The sequence below is a fragment of the Coturnix japonica genome, chromosome 2, assembly GCF_054131305.1.
Source record: "Coturnix japonica strain WE chromosome 2, WE-NBRP24, whole genome shotgun sequence".
Classification (NCBI taxonomy): Eukaryota; Metazoa; Chordata; class Aves; order Galliformes; family Phasianidae; genus Coturnix; species Coturnix japonica.
This window is the reverse complement of record NC_140664.1, coordinates 91,598,942-91,615,740: the sequence shown is the minus strand read 5'-3', so window position 1 is coordinate 91,615,740 and position 16,799 is coordinate 91,598,942. Positions and strand designations below refer to the sequence as shown.

At 38.3% G+C, this 16,799-nt stretch overlaps 1 protein-coding gene across 24 annotated transcripts in view; it reads right to left on the bottom strand.

The window, feature by feature from the left end:
• Nucleotides 1-16,799, bottom strand: part of FHOD3 (formin homology 2 domain containing 3) — a 351,512-nt gene that overhangs the window by 141,370 nt on the left and 193,343 nt on the right. For all 24 annotated transcript variants that reach the window (XM_015854309.3, XM_085538039.1, XM_085538045.1 and 21 more), the window contains exon 6: nt 6,219-6,313. In XM_015854309.3, the coding sequence (XP_015709795.2) occupies nt 6,219-6,313 (95 nt within the window). The remainder of the gene's footprint in view (nt 1-6,218; nt 6,314-16,799) is intronic.

Below are 16,799 nucleotides of genomic sequence, written 5' to 3'. Positions count from 1 at the left end.
TTGAGGGCAGGACAGTGCACAAGGAAGACTACTCTTATTTTAGGGGAGAGCCTTACTTTCTAGAAAGGAAAGTGGCTAGAGTACCCAAAACAATAGTACCTAATGGGCTCTTCTGCCTGGAGTAGGCACAAAAAAAAAGAACAAAAATACAGGTTTACAGGAGGAACATCACAATCCATACTGCTTATAAACTAGCTGTATATGAAGCCTCACATTTAAGAGGCTGAAAATGAGTTAATTAACCATAAAGGCAGCAGACTGAGAAGGTGACAGCACAGTTCATAAACTGACTTTGATTAATTTCATGTACATTTTCTTGTGCATGCTTAATTTTTCTAGCAGGCCAGTTTTTCTAGATCACCTTTGTACTCAATAAGAATGAAGCCCAAGAAAATCATACAACACCACTTTCTGCTAAAAAATCTGGCATATTATTATGCATATTCCATTTCACCTTCCAGGTAATGTTAACTCAGAACAGATCATGCATATGCAATGATTTAAATATGCATATATGCAGAAAAAGTCAAGAAATGCAAATACAACACAAGAAACTCAACAAGAGATTAAACCAATGTCTCTCTTGTGTTGTGTCAGTTTAAGATGTTTTTGATTTTCTGTGCTACTCAAGCTAGTAAACTCAGACTCACTCAGTTTGTTTTAGTTCTCTTTGAATTCAGACTTTCTCCATGTCTATGAACCACTTTAGAGTACTGATCTGTAGATCCAATTTAAAATCCATTTGTATAGGATTGGTGACAGACTTTCTGAGATAAAGACTTAGTTCAAGCAGTATTCTCTGCTATTCTTACAGCATGAGTTGAATGCACGTGTAAAAGGCTTATGAAACACTGATTTCATCAAGTACTTAGCTTATCTGCTTCTACGTACCTCAAATTACTTGCAAAATTAGGTTTAGTGTTCTGTGCAACTAAGAACGTCATTTCTTACAAAATTCTCATGGAATGACAGACCCATCATGTAGATGTTTCAACACGTTGCTGTAACCTCACTGGAAAAAGGTGTACTGAACTTTTCTTTTTAAAACTGAAATTTTATTCTGAAATCAACAAATTCACTACAGCTATGTTCTAAGTGAACATAGTATTTTTTTTCCTTTCTTCTGCTTTGAAATCATTCTTCTTCTGCTTTTGGGTTGGATTATATTTAAAATATTCAGAACATCAGTACTCCAATTCAGAGGGAAGCAAAAGATTGAAACAAGGCACAGGAATAACTTGCTAGTAAAAATTCATATTTAACCTTGAGATATAGGACTCAGACAGAAGTAATGCAAAAAAATAAAAAAAAATAAAAAAAAAATTAGAACAAGATGTGAGATAGGAATCTTTAATCAACCTTGTTGTGTCAGCCTAGGCCTAGCATTCCTCACAGACTTCTGAAGTTACCCAGTACCACTTTGAAAATGGATTACTTTCCACAGAAAACAATGCCAAAAAGGGGCTTTAGCTCCCCTGGGGGAAAATTAGAACAGCCTGGATCATCAAATGGGAAAAAAATATTAATTATCAGTAGCAGTAAAAAATGTGGGGGAACAAAAAAGGTGAAACAAGATTCAAGTTTTGGAATGCTTTATGTCTTATACATTTGAAGATTAATATGAAGTGGCAGAAGCTTTCAGATTTGGGATGCAAAGGAACTTCTGCTTCCTCTGGTGGATGATATTAATGGTTGGGTTTTCTCCAAGATGTTTTGTTCAGAAATGTACATTTTGTAAACACTCGGTAACTAGTACTGGAGAGGGAAAGGCAATGATACACTGTATGCTTTCTATTAACACTTCAGAGAGAATACTAATGCATATGAAAGATAATACATATTACCTCATATATGCTAACAGATGAAAAACACATTACAAGAATTTAATACAGCTTAGCACTTACACATCTTTAACCTGGTGTTCATTGTTTTGGGTAAAAGAAGTCTTCCAACAGCCCTGCCTACCACCATTAAATCAAGATTCTATATCAGCAGGTGACCCAGGGGAGACCTCCACAGGGCTCTGAGGTGCCTGCATGAACAAAAGCTTCAGGTCCCTTTGTAACCAGGCGACTTGACACAAAAAATTTAATTCTAATGTCAGCAACAACAGTGTACAGCCAGCAGAAAACAACAAACAAACAAACAAACAAACAACAGGGAACTGGTAAATTAGAACTTTTCAAATGTTGTAAGGTTTAATCTAGGTTTAAACTGTGTTACAGCATGTGGTCACTTAAGGCAAGATCACTGAAAAAAAAACAAAAAACCCACAATAAAGGAGCATTTCTGAAAGCACTGGTAACTAACATTCATTGAGTCAACATTTGTGCTTTTGATTTGATTTTAAAGAGTATTATCTTGCAAGAACTTACCATGCCACCATTGAATGCCGAGTGTAAACTTTGTTGACACAGATACTTTCCTTACACAAAACTTCCAGCTTATTTAAGATGATCAGTAACTTAGCTCTGTTATAGTCCACTTTTGTAGTAGTAAGATGTATATTACTGACTTCAGTCACATACTGAAGTTCCCTAAGTACAATATTAAGCACATAGCTGAATACGTTGTTAAATGGGGAAAGACTGACAAACAGATGACTACATAAATAATGACAAAATAGTGGATATATTTATATTTAAAGTGGGATTACAGTGCAGAAGATGTGATAACATCACTGATCTATTAGCCAGTGATGATTGGAAAGCAGAGCACAGAAAGGTTGTGAAAGTCCACTGGCTTAGTCATAAGTGGATGCAGGCATCCTGCAAAGGTCTGAAAAGGCCCTGACCATCTGGGATGGTCAATGATGCCAATAATGTTCTTCTCTTTAAACAGTGCAGCAAAACAAAGGTACTGCTAACTCAAAATTTCCAATCTAATGCCTGTGCAGGACCAAACTGAAACAGGAGTCTCTTTCTCCAGTACCAAATGAGTAATCTAAGAATAACTTTCTTTCGTGTTTTCAGTTCCTCAATCTGATGTCTGTTAACCAGTGTAAAGGCAGCAGAACTAATTCAGTCATGCCACTGGAATTTTAACCACTTCACCATAAGAGAGGACCTGGGTGTCCTGGTGGACGACAGGTTGGCCATGAGCCAGCAGTGTGCCCTCGTGGCCAACAAGATCAATGGCATACTGGGGTGCATTAAAAAGAGCGTGGCCAGCAGGTCAAGAGAGGTGATCCCCCCCCTCTACTATGGCATGGTAAGGCCTCATCTGGAGTATTGTGTCCAGTTCTGCGCTCCCAGAACTGGACCTCTTGGAAAGAGTCCAGTGGAGGGCCACAAAGATGGTGAAGGGCCTGGAGCATCTCCCCTATGAAGAAAGGCTACATGAACTGAGTCTGATTAGCCTTGAGAAGACTGAGAGGGGACCTGATCCAGGTCTATAAATATCTAAGGTGTGGGGGGCAAAGTGGTGAGGCCAGACTCTTTTCAGTAGTGTGTAGAGACAGGTGAGGGAGACAGAGCACTGGAACAGGCTGCCCTGGGGGGGTTGTGGAGTCTCCTTCTCTGGAGATATTCAAGACCCACCTGGACACCTACTTGTGCGACCTGGTGTAGGGAAACTGCTTTGGCAGGGCAGTTGGACTCGATGATCTCTGGAGGTCCCTTCCAACCCCTACAATTCTGTGATTCTGTGATAAGCTTAGTCTTTTCACATTCAGTGTAAAAATCACCAGTGCCTTCAAATACTCCAACTACATAAGCAACTAGTCTGGCATATAATGGGGACAATCTAGACAAGCTTTCAGTTAATTGTTTTTACTCATTCTTTCCTGCTAATTTCAAGACCTAGTCCTCTTCCCTTCCTTCCCCTGAACAGAAGAATTACTGGGTGCCAAATTTATGTCTGTCACATTGCTGAGCATGACAAAGCACACTAAGGTCCCTTGCTGAACACAAGTCATTGTGTCGGAAAAGTGCATTCAAACATCTTTCACTCTAAGTGAGCATCAGACACAGAGCCAATAGCCTTGCACAAATTCAGAAGAGCAAATAACAACAAAGGGTCAAAACCATTACAGATTTTGACAGAAAAATTCTGCAGTGGAAAAGATTCAACCATCTCCACTGCTGAGTTTACTAAACTTCATCAGAATTTTCAAGAGGGCAAGAAGCAATGTGTCTATCTGCAGCTGTGGCAGCTGAATGACTACATGCCTTCTGTTTCCTCTTAAAGGGATTTGTCCTGATACTTAATCAGCACTTTTACAATTCCTTTTTGTTTGGCAGTGTTAAAAAATGTTTCCTCTCCTTTTTTACAAAGAAGGAACCAGGAGAGCAGGACTGCAAATTAGGGTGTAGGTGTGTTGCAAATTCCATGGATTTGCTTTTCACAGAAAGCCAAGAACATCTTAAAGAGCATAAAGCAGCTATCAGACCATACTGTGATAGTAAGCCTGTCATGCCTTCGATTAGCTTCTGGCACACAGACATGGACTTAGATCTTTTCCAAGACAGTCAAACAATAATGAAAAATCAACTTTGATGCTACCTGAAACCAAACTATTCAAAGCACATTGCCTGCATTCCTTAGCTGCAGGCACTGAGCCAGGATATGGAGATAATCATTTGGGCTGACCATGGGGGAGGGAGAAAGGAGTTCAAGGACTGGAGAGTTAAAGAACTCTGGTCAAGAAAATTTAGCCAGAAATTATTCAGCAGGTAGAAATAACAATTGCTTCTCCTGCACTAGCTCCAATAGAGAATTAAAATAATTGTGGACACCATGGCCATTTTTTTTTTTTTTCTTTTCTTTCCTTTGTTTCTGCCATCTGTCCCATAGAAAATGAGGATCCACAGCAAGAAATCCATTTCTCTCTCTTCTGGCACCGCGTTTCCAACTGTGGCTAACATTCCCTGCTTTGAGAGGGCAAAATGCCCAGAGTAACATCCAGCCAACAGTGGAACACTTTACGTGGGGAAAATTTTCTCATCTTCTCCCAAATATGAACTGCTCATTAATCATGTCCAGTAAGCCTGATGCTTGATAACCACAATTATTATCTTACTTTTACATATCTACCTGTAGTAGCAGTGAACTCAAGATAAATCAATTCTTTTAATGCTTTAGTATCTATCGTTTAGCTTACTCATCTTCCAACGCAGGGAAATTTGCATATCGGAGAAAAAAATAAACTGAGGTGGTTATAAGGTGCCTTTTTGATTTTTTCTTTCTTCTAAGAAAGCTGTTTTTTGAGAGAGAAAATAGAAAAGCAGCAGCATCTCTATGTCGCTACAGAATCCAAATAACAACTTTCTGTGACTCAGACACTTGAGGAAAAATTCCTGGAAATTTCTTAATAATTCTAATGATGGACTCAGCTCCACCAATTATGGCATCTTTCAGGTTGTCAGGAGCAGCTAAAGTACCCTGTTCCAGTTATTGTGTCATTCAGGACTGTCCCAGGCAGGCCTAAATGGCAGGAGCAGTTCCTGTGGGGTTTCACAAACTTCAAGCAAAGATAGCCAACAGATTGCAGATTTGTGGCTTTACCTACACTGTAACTATTCAGGATGGAGTGTAAGTGGAATTTATGTTCTGTTTCTTTTTCAACTTCCAAAACCGATAGCCTTAAAATTGTATTGTGTACTATAAAAACTTTTATTCCACTCAAGTGGCACAGACTCTGGTATAAGGCTTCAGTTGTTGCCTCCTCATATGCAAGGACCAACAAAAAATCCATTGTAGGCAAGAACCAGATTTTGTCTTCTAGGGCTCTTCAAGTGCAAGAAGGAAGCCAGGGCCCGAAGGAACAGCATGGAGCTGTGCCAGGACAGGGGCAGCTGGGATTAGGAAAAGGTTCTGCACCAGAACAGGCTCCCCAGGGCAGCAGTCAAGACTGAATGCTGCCAGAGTTCAAGGAGCATTCTGAAAATGTTCTCAGACATAGGGTTTGATGTTTGTGTGGTCCTGAGCGGAGCCATGGCTGGACTCAATGATTCTTGTGAGTGTCTTCCAACTTGGGATATTCTTTGATCCTAGTGCCTTTACTTTCATAACCAGAGTATGTCCCAACAGCATAAAGGAGTAGGAAAAACGTGGAACAGAAATAACAGCCCAGCGTGCCCTGGCTTCTAGGCAGTGAGTCATACTCATAGAGAACCCAGTGCACAATCTGTTGAAAATCTAGTGCATATATAGTACAAATAAAATGCATTTTAAAATATCCAAAAACATTTAAACAAGAATTTTGGTGAGTGTCTTACCTTTGACCCAATAAGTGTGTACAGCCATTGGATAGTTTCATTATGGTTTATTACTCCATTCATGCCATCAACATAGAGCATAATCTGGCCCAAGGCTATTGAAAAAAAATGAAAAAATAAAAAATAAATCAAACATATGTATATATATGTATATATATGTTCATTACAACCCTAAGCATTGCTGACAATTTACTGTAAGCACTGTTTTCCAGATACATGGAGAGCTCAACTAACAGAAGATATAATGGGAAGGATTCTTCTAAATGAGATCCTGGGCAACTGCAGTAGCTTTACTGACTTCATCTCAATGACGTAAGTGTGAATTTTGTGCAGTGGTAAGTAAGGATATTTATTCCCTTCTAAAAGATGTTACATTTTATTGCCATAAATTCTGCAAACCATATTCTGTGTATATGCTGCTTGCTGTTGCAATGGATCCATTGCAAATAATGGGCTAGATCTCATAAGACAAAATATTTACCACTTGTTCCAGCACCATATAATGCTTGGGATCAGTACGCTTGGATTAAGGTGACAGTTTCAGTAAATTTCAGTCATCCGAAATTAAAGCAGGGTGATTAACTAAAAGAAGGACAGCAAATATTCACCTTTGCATTTTTGTATTTTAGTGAGAAAATACAACAAAGCATGGCCAAAAATGAATCTTTATCCATTCATTCTGAAGTATTAACAACATTTCAAAACATGTAAGCAAAATATTTCATAACAATAATTCCCTAGTTGTAATCCTGATAATATAAGGCTTTCTAGAGACAACAGTCACTAAATCTTTTTAGACTGATAAGAATAGACATTTTTCACAAGGATTATGAAAGCTGGACTAGCAAAATTCATCTACCATCTTCAAAAGTTTCCACTTTTAGATCTTATGCTTTATAGAAGGAGATCAAAGCACAGTGGGATGAAAAAGAAATCACTGATGTAACCACCTTTCTGCACAGCCTCTTGGCATAACAATTCAGTTATATAAGGCACAACCTGACAAGTCCCTTCTACACTGCTTTATGGGGGAAAAATAAAGAAAACACAGGAAAAACATTATCAATCTTCAAAACACATTCTGAGCACTTGTTAACTTTTACATACGTTGTGAACTATACAGTACTAGGGGGAGGTTTTCAATCATAGTGGAAGTTTTTAAAGAAATGTGTGATAGGCAAGCAATTTAAGTACTCCTATAGTTGAGGAGCTAACTTTCACTTTAAAGTTGTGTTCTCCTTTCTTCTCTGCTCTAGTTGATCTACTTACATTAAAAAAAAGGTACTAATATAACGTACTTACATTTCTTATCTTATCTGTATACCAAACTAGAAGCAAAGCTTCACCTTTTACAGTTAGGAAGACAGAGAAAAAGGAGAGCAAAAAAATGGTGTAAAGGAGGTAATCTTAGGCAGCTGCCGTGCCCTTGGGATGTGCTGTCTCTCTCTGTTGCTATACAGGAAGTAATCATTCACCAGGCTTTTAAGACATGTCTTGGGTGAATAAAATTAAGTGGGAGGGACACAAGCCCAAGTGTTAAGGTAAAATGAAAGATGTAAGGCAGTCAGAAAAGAGATAAGAATTACACTGACTGAATAAATGCCTTCTTTGTAGCATTTCCTTGCAGGTCTAAGAAAGAGAACACTGCTGTCCCCATCAGTAATCAGAGAAAGTTCTTAATTCTTGTTTTTACTTCCTCTCAGTACAAAAAAGATTTGGCCCTTAATAAGAATGAGATCCAGCCATGATAAGGTCACCAAGCCACTTTTTTTTTTTTTTTTTTTTCTTTCCTCCTTTCATATAAATTCTTTGTTGGGGGGTGGGGTAAAGGGATTTAATTCGAATTTGAAACAAATGTGATATATATTTTACACTTGGCATATCTTTCCAAATTAATACAGAAATTAAGGCAGCAAGAAATTTGCTTTTAAAGGCGAAGCACATACCCAGTACAAACTTACTTCTTAGACTTAGACTAGATGCCTAAGTGAGATACGAGATACATTATTCTTCAGCTTAGATGTAACTCTTCATAGCAATAGATTAAGGTAAATTAGAAGACTGTAGAAAAAAGCCATAAGAATGCTTAAGGGATCCCTGACAGGTGTAAACTACTACTAATCTTGCCCTGCCTCTCCCAATTTTTCACCCCGCCTTTTTTTTTTTTTTTTTTTTTTTAAATTACTTTTTGTCATAGATGCCATTCCAAGTATATGGTAATATCTGTATCTTTCCAGCAACAGAATGGGGCTTCTGACTACAGGTAAAAAGTTACTAACATGTGACAAAAACCACTGTTACTGCCGCTTGAGCTAGTTACCAATAAGCTAGAGAAGAGAAAGAAAGAATGCCACAGAATGGCTAGGGAGAGAAGACACATTTGCTACAGTCACATTGTATACATACAACATATCGTCCCAGTAGTTATCTGCCACACATCAAGTAATCAGCTGCCAACAGACCTTGGAACAGAGCTTCAAATTGTTAGGGGTCAGAAAAATGAAAGCAGACAGGATAGGCAGGGCTGAGAGGAAATTATCTTTCATTAGAAGGAAGAGTAAGTTAATAAATACCTATGTGCTTTATACAAAACTGATGCCTGATAAATTCTTAGAGAAGGAATTCCATGAAAAGTTGTTTTTTGTTTTTTGTTTTTTTTTCTTTTTTTTACTTTTCATATCATGTCAAATGTCTGTGCTGACAAGCACAATTAGCACTTGGAAACCACACAGTATTGAGGTAGAAGGAAGAGAAATAAAAACACTAAAGTGTATGCCCATCAACTGGGCTGAAGGCTTTCCTGTGACTTAGGGCCAACTGAGCAGGGCACACCAGTTTTGTAGCGTTACTGTGCAACTATTAGCCTATATCTCAGCCTATGGCTGTAGATAGACCACTATGATACCTGTGGCTATAGTGCATGTTCCATGAACACATTTTTCCCCACATGCATATCTGCTTGCACAGGCATGGCAACACACACATCCTCATCCAGAAAAGGCAGGATAATTTGCAAGGGAACCTGAGGTTATTCCGAAGGACAAGCTAGTCTGTGATCATCTAAGTCTGCATTCATAGATGCCTTCATCAAACTTCTTTTCACTGAAAATCAAGAAGGTTGTTTAATCCATTTAATCCCACCTCTCAGCTAGCTGGAATTCTCTTTGAAAGTACATCAACAACATGCTTGCATGAGAAAATGTTGTTATTGTGCAAAAGGGGCCGGGAGAGAGATGTTTAAATATGGAGCAGACTTAATTTGGAATTTCTTTGTTCCCACTACTCTTGTCAAACCCTTAATCTAATGTGAAAGTAGTTTGTGACTTTACCCATAGCTATTTTCAAGTAGCTATGGAAAAATCACTGCATTTCTTAGTAAAGGCTTAGCTAGAAAAGGACAGATCAGCCAGAAACTTCACAGATTTCTGTGAAATAAGAGGTTTAAGGAAGCCTCTGAAAACCTGCCAGTACTGGCACTAATGTTATCCTGGGATCCTGTATAAAGTTAACAGGACTAATGGAGAAAAACTGTAGCCCAAAACACTATCACAATCAGTAACACTAAATAAATCTTTCTCATCCAGTATGTCAAGCTGTTTCCTGACCACACATCTGCTTCTCTAACCTTCTCTATCTGTTTCATATTTTACCACCAACATTGAACGAGCAAAAGCACTATTTGCTTTCAGTTTCTGAGGAGTCAAAAAGCCATTTATCATGTCAAGAGTTATGCAGTGGTGCATCTTTTGTTTGAATCAGAATAGACAAACATATACAGTGCTAATAATACAGTGCTACATAATACAGTGCTACAGGGCTAATGTCAAATCCTGCCTCTGCTGGTTTTAGCTCCCAGGGAAGATTTCTGGCCAAAATTCAGCAGGCACCTCATCAGCAGCAGTTGCAGTGCATAGTGTGAGCTGTTTAACAACAATCATCAGCATTTGCACACTACACCTTATATTCAAAGATAGAACACCACAGTTCATAAACTACATGGATGGTGATGAAAAATCATTATTAATTACAACTTTGGTACCACACAGCTAATTGGCAATCAATACAGCAGAGATCTAAGACTCTAATAGCTGACATCAGGTAAAACCGATGGTCTGGCCTTTCCAGTGCTTCTGAAATCCATCTTATGAAGAAGCACTATACCAAACACTGGGACTCAGAAATTTTTCTTTTGCTTTGTTACTACTGTTAGTAACTGCCTAGTTTCAACTTCTGTGCAAAATCTGTTGCTTATATACCTATTCCTGTGTTAGAGATAAGTTATCCAGGAAGCTTAAAACATTTTTATTCTTGGCTACAAATGCAAGAACATTTTGTTTCATATCAAAGTTTCTTTAAATCCCTCCTTGTCTAATCCTTTCTTTTAGCCCCTGCACATTTGTTCTTTCCATTATCACAGACATCATACTGAAACACGCTAAGAAATTAGCTCACAGGACTCTCATGTTAACCCATACTAGACTAAGAACTGAATTGCCTCACAAAATACACACTTCAGAAACAAGGTTGTAAGCTGAAACTGCAAAGATAATTACATACCATAGATGCAGAGTATTGCTACCATCAAGGAGAATTTTAACATTAGTGGACATTTCCGGAAGTCTAGATTTTAGTCTTAGGATGATAGAATAGTCAGGGTTGTAAGGACCTTTAAAGACCAGCTGGTTCCACTGCCCCTGGCATGGGCAGGGACACCTCCCACTAGATGAGGTTGCCCAAAGCCCCATCCAACCTGGCCCTAAGCCTTCCTAAGGAAGGGCCATCCACAACTCTAGCAGCCTGTGTCAGTGCCTCATCATCCTCTGAGTAAAAAAATGTTCTCCTAACACCTCATCTAAATCTTCCCTCTTTTAGTTTAACTGTATCCCCTTAACCTATCAGTACACTCCCTGATAAAGAGTGTCCCTTTTATACTGGTCTCTCTGGAGCTTTCTTCTTCCCCAGGCCAAATAAAGCCAGCTCCCTCAGCTTTATTTAAGAGGTGCTTCAGCCCTTTAATCATCCTTGTAGCTCTCTCTGGACCCACTCCAATAGGTCCATGTCTTTCTTGTGCTGGGGGCCCCAGGCCTGCACCCAGTACCTCAAATGGGGTCTCAGGAGAGTGAAGCAGAGGGAGACAATCAAGTTCCTCACCCTGCTAGCTTTGCTTCATCTAGTGCAGACCAGGATATGATCAGCTTTCACCAATGTGCAAGCATGCATTGCCAGCTTACATTCAGGTTTTTGTCCACCAGCACACTCAGGCCCTTATACACATGACTGCTTTCAATCCATTCATTGCCTAGCATGCATTAATTTAAATCTAGAGAGATGGCACATGTGTTTTGGCAATTATTATTTCAGTCAGGCCGTTAAAGCTCCATGCTTAACTATAAGCTCCTAAGTGGCATAGGCAGGCAATAGTTTCCATCACCCACAAAAGCCACAGGAAATACTGAGCAAGATTTATAACTTGATGCACCTGGCACAACAGAAAGGCCATCACTAGTTGTTGTTACTCCATTCTACCTAATTGCTCATCTTAATAATAACCTTAATTTTGGTGAGCCACTGATGACATTCATAATCACTTATGCTCCAAGAATTCTCAGAAATAAACCATGCAGAAGATGGATAAACACCCATTCCCAAGAAAATAATTGCTGATACAGCTCTTGCAATAAAGCAAACTTAGGAAGCACAACTCCTTGACCAGCTGTGACCACAGTGTGGGGAGCAGAGGATCTGCTGCCTGATGTGTTCATAACTCTCCCTGAGCCTCCCTATCTGGAAGGGCTCTGACTGCCATTTCCACAGAGCACACGCACACACACACAAATGTCCCTTCCCTAAAGCTTACTACCAATGACTCTTAGTGTACCTAGCACTTCGCAAGAGAGAAGCACAGGTCTTTTCCAGGACAATGCATTGACATTCTGGGATCTCAGAAAACCCTCACAGTTTTCTCTCATGCATACTTCTCTTACCACCCCTCTCCTCCAGTATTCTTTTCAGAAAAAGCACCTAGTAAGTTCAAAGAACATAAGTCAGCTTTAATCGGCTCAACTGTTTCAAAAGAAGCTGGTCCTTTACTTGATGTGCAGCACCTGTGATGACCACAGTATGCCAAGTGCCAGAGATATGTATGCCACCGGCCAGAGTGATGCCAAATGACCATGCCAGAACCACACCTGCTCTAGTGTTTCCTTTGTAATATTTCTTGCAATTCATTTGATATTGCAGCAAAGAAAGGATACACTCTGATTTGACTCTATTAAAAGTTAACCAGCTGAATGACTTTCTATTTGAACTAAAATCTTAGGCCCACGCATTATAAAAACTTTAACTGTTTAATAGTAATTGTCTTAATTCTTACCCTATATTGGAAGCAACATATCCCAACATGTTTCACAAGATTAATAACTTTTAACAACACACATTAGGGTACATTTCACAAAAATACATACGCAACAAAAAAACCCCTATTATTGAAAGAGAAAGTCTACTCCAGCATTAGAGCACTATTTCACAAGCTGACTACAAGCACAGAAGTATGAAATACTCAAATAACTTTTCTAACAAAATCTCAAACTAAGATATAAAGCCCTCAGCTCTGGAAATGCATGTGATATTAACGACAGGCTGAGGTTTACACATGTGGCAAACTAATACTTGTATTTCCAAGATTTTCAGGAAAAAAACAAACAAAAAAAAACCAACAAAACTTTAGACAAATCTGATGGAACTTTATAAATGAATACAGGAACATAGACTCCTGCTGATAAACCCCACAGAAATACTTCTAGCTTTATTTTATTTTCTTTTTTTAAATATCCTTGATTTCTCTGTAGCTCATATTTCTTTTCTGCATCCAGTGAGGCTATTGCCTTCAGAGCACAAGTATGAATAGTGCATACAATGAGGCACTGGAAAAGTTTAGAAAAAGAAGAAAAAAAAGTTTGTTTAAACGATTATTAAAAGAGGATCAGTCTTCCATGGTACTTCATGATGGAAAAGTCCAGTGGAAAAACAGAATATGTGGTAATCCTGAATTATATTGACATACTATAATGCACACACATACATATAAGATTGAATTCAGGTAGATACTTCTCACCTGAATTGATGTACGCTGAAACGCTAATGCTATTCCAATATTTGTATGAAGTTTTTTTCTTAAGAATTCAGACTTCTAAAATTTTAAACATATATTCTGATGAGACTTCCACATGACAGAACTTCATTTCTTGAGGAGCAGAAAGTGATTGCTGAGATTATCTAGGAGATTTTTTTGTGGAGGGAGAAGTTCTGCAAATGCACTGGGCAAATGCAGGACACAATTTGTGTAAACACTACAACACCAACTCCAACTGGCTTATGTATCCACATCTGAACTATGCATTCTTGCTGCAGATGAAGGGCAGAAATTAAGCTCTGTAGGGGTGTTTCTCCTCATTTCCAATGAAACAGTTCACATATCTGCACAGTTCTGAGAAGGCTCATCTTTAAATTTTGCATTGGAATTATCATGCTTGTGCATCTGAGTGTTTTATAACCGCTGTAAACGTGAAGCAGAGCTTCACAGGCTGGGATGGCACCTCTGGAGATTATCCAGGCCAGGTCCTGCTCAAATCGGGATCAGCTGGAGCAGGTTATTTAGGACTGTTGAATGCTGAAACAGCACAGTCTCTCTTGACAGACTGTGTCAGTGTTCAGTCATCTTCACTGTTTTTGGTTTTCTACTCATTTTTACTTTAGATTTTTTTAAGATTAAATTTAAATGGAATGTCCTGCATTTCAGCCAGTGCCAAATGCCCCTTCCCTTTTCAACACCCTCCACTGAAGTTTGGCAATAACTACTTTACTCCCTCCCATCATGCCTTTACTCTTCCTCACACAATAGTTAATTAAATTAAACTTTACTTCAATTGAAATTTAATCCATAGCCAAGAAATGATAACTAAATTGAGCCAGAGTCCAGAATGATTTCTATAGATTAGGGCTGAATCAAGGAAAACAAACTACTCTTCCAATTAATGTTGCAGTATTTAAACAAGCAACAACTCCAATTAATATATTTCAGTAGACAAGATGCAAAGAAAATTACCTTAGCCAATCTATTCAGCAGCTGATTGAGCAATTAAGTTTGGCAATGTGTTAGACTTGATTGATTTCAAGGCCTTTCCCTCCCCATTAATCATTATGAAGGTAAACGTTCTGTGTAAACAATGTTAATCCTGACTTTGAAGGTACAAAGAGAGAATAACAAACCAGTCTTTGCAGAATGAGGAGAAAAAAAAACAAACAAAAAACAACCAACCCCTTTCTGCATCTCAGTCTTGAACTCCTCAGAAACCTGTTTACACCCTGCACAAAGAAAGGTTTTGCAGGTGCTAGCTGTCTTTTATCAATCATTATCAGTTACACCCAGCACATGGGGTTGGAATTCCAGCTTCTCCTCTAAATGCCAAGAAGCTAAGCCTCAGGAATGAACTGTGCATTTGTACAGGGAAACACACCAAACTGAAATGCAGAGCTGGAAGACAATGCAATCAAGGAACAGCAATGGCTTATTTTGACTGCACCTGGAACACAGAAAACTGAGAATATATGAAGCTTATTTTATTTGTTTCCCTGATTATTTGCCAGGTACTTCTGCAGTGATTATCAAAAAAGCAGACTGTTGTAAGTTTCCTGCCCTATATGCAGGTTAAAAAATAGGCTATGCACCTGGACTGTTTAGCAAGTGGAGTAAAACAGGAACAGACAATAGACAAGCTATATGGTAACAGCATTCACATACCAAACGTTTTTAGTCATCAACAGCACTTCTAGTTAGGACAACAATAAACCTTCCAGCATAAAACTAACAATTCTGAACTGAATAAAACAATGGGTTCTCCTTGACTGTATTTTTTCTTTTTTTCCTTTTATCTCTTGAAGTTTCCCTCCCTACATACACAAACTTCCCAGCATTTACATTTTTCCCTAAGCAAAAAGGAAGACTCTTAGGAAGCAGAAAGAGGAACCACACAAGAATGCCCAGCATTACTGTATAATAAGAACAACAAGCACAGTCCTCGTAAAGCAGGTTGATGTGTGATGCTCTGCTGTCATGTTATTACTACCATCAGTACTAGTATTTCGCGGGATTGCAAGCTTTTTTAAATTTATTTTTTATTTGTTTAAGCTCAGCTGATTCTGCAGTGTGCTAATCTGAGCAAGTTAACATGAGGCTATTTAGCAACCTGAAACAGGAGGACTGCATATGGTAAGGAGTGTAAATATACATAAACTTTGGCAAGGAAGCTTACACAAAGTCATCATTACATCAATGAGCACATAAAGCTATTTCTGCTAATCAAAAACCAGAAGTCAGTCTTCAAAACATGACTTTTATGATATTTTGTTGACAAGCATGTACTGCCAAAAGCAGTATGTGTTATATTCTTGAAGAAGAGAGGAACAAGAAAAGAAAGACAAGTGAAGAGTACCAGTGGAAACAGTAATCTCCTACCAGTGATATTTCCCATCACTTATCACAGAGGATTTTGTGAGAAACAGTTAATAAGAATTCTGTCAAAATTCATACTTAGCTTTCCAATTTTCAGTAAAACTGAAGAATTCTAACTGATAGTGTAAAGTTTGCTTGGGAATACCATGGAAGAGCTGCATTGGAAACAAAAAGGAGAAATTCCTCCATACATTCTATGTGGAGCTGTTTTAATTTTCACGTATCTTTTTTGTGAGACAATGTACATCAAATGCCGTTCTCCCCTGAAATGAGGGACTGTGGAAGAAGTTTCACAGTAGAAGAGATGTTATACTACAAAACCCTATAACTAGCTACCACCTTAAACATTCCTTAATAGAAGGTTTTAAACTAGTCAGAAAGTTTTGATTTATAGAAGACCTTCATATCTTCATCAATAGACAGAAATGCAACAAGCAAACAAACAACACAGAGGCATTATGATAAATTTTGGGAACATTCGAGAAGTGCTTGAAATGTTAGTGGCAAAAAAGTATAATGAAACTTCCAAAATCGTTGTTTACAATATGAACTTGATATTTATTCAATCCTACTGCCATCTTGAAAGCAAGTGATTTAAACGTCAGAAACATAGAAAGTTGTATTTTTCCTGTCTGACTTGAATCCAAACCGCCCCAATTCACCAGTGAATAGTCAGAAGCTTTCTCTGCCGCTTAGGCAGTACTGAATTGAGAGTACAAATCAGGATTTAAGAAACTGAATCAATTTTAAGTTCGGCAACTAAATTAATATAGTATATAAGCAAAGACCTATGTCTAAAGCAAAAACTGGAAGGAAGACTTTCTTACAGTGTCCCAGTGTCTTTACCACAATGCCCGGAGTACAAAAAAACCCTCAAATGAAGATGCCTGGAAGTAAAAGATGACTACATCATGACCTCTGTGTCTCTGTGTATAGAGAGATGCATTCCAATGTAAAACAATTTTAGGAAAAAGGACATTTGTAACTTTTTATTCACTGTGCTACTTTAAAAAAAAACAAAAAAAAAAAAACAGTAGTGAATATATTCTACTAATTTTCTGCATTGGAAT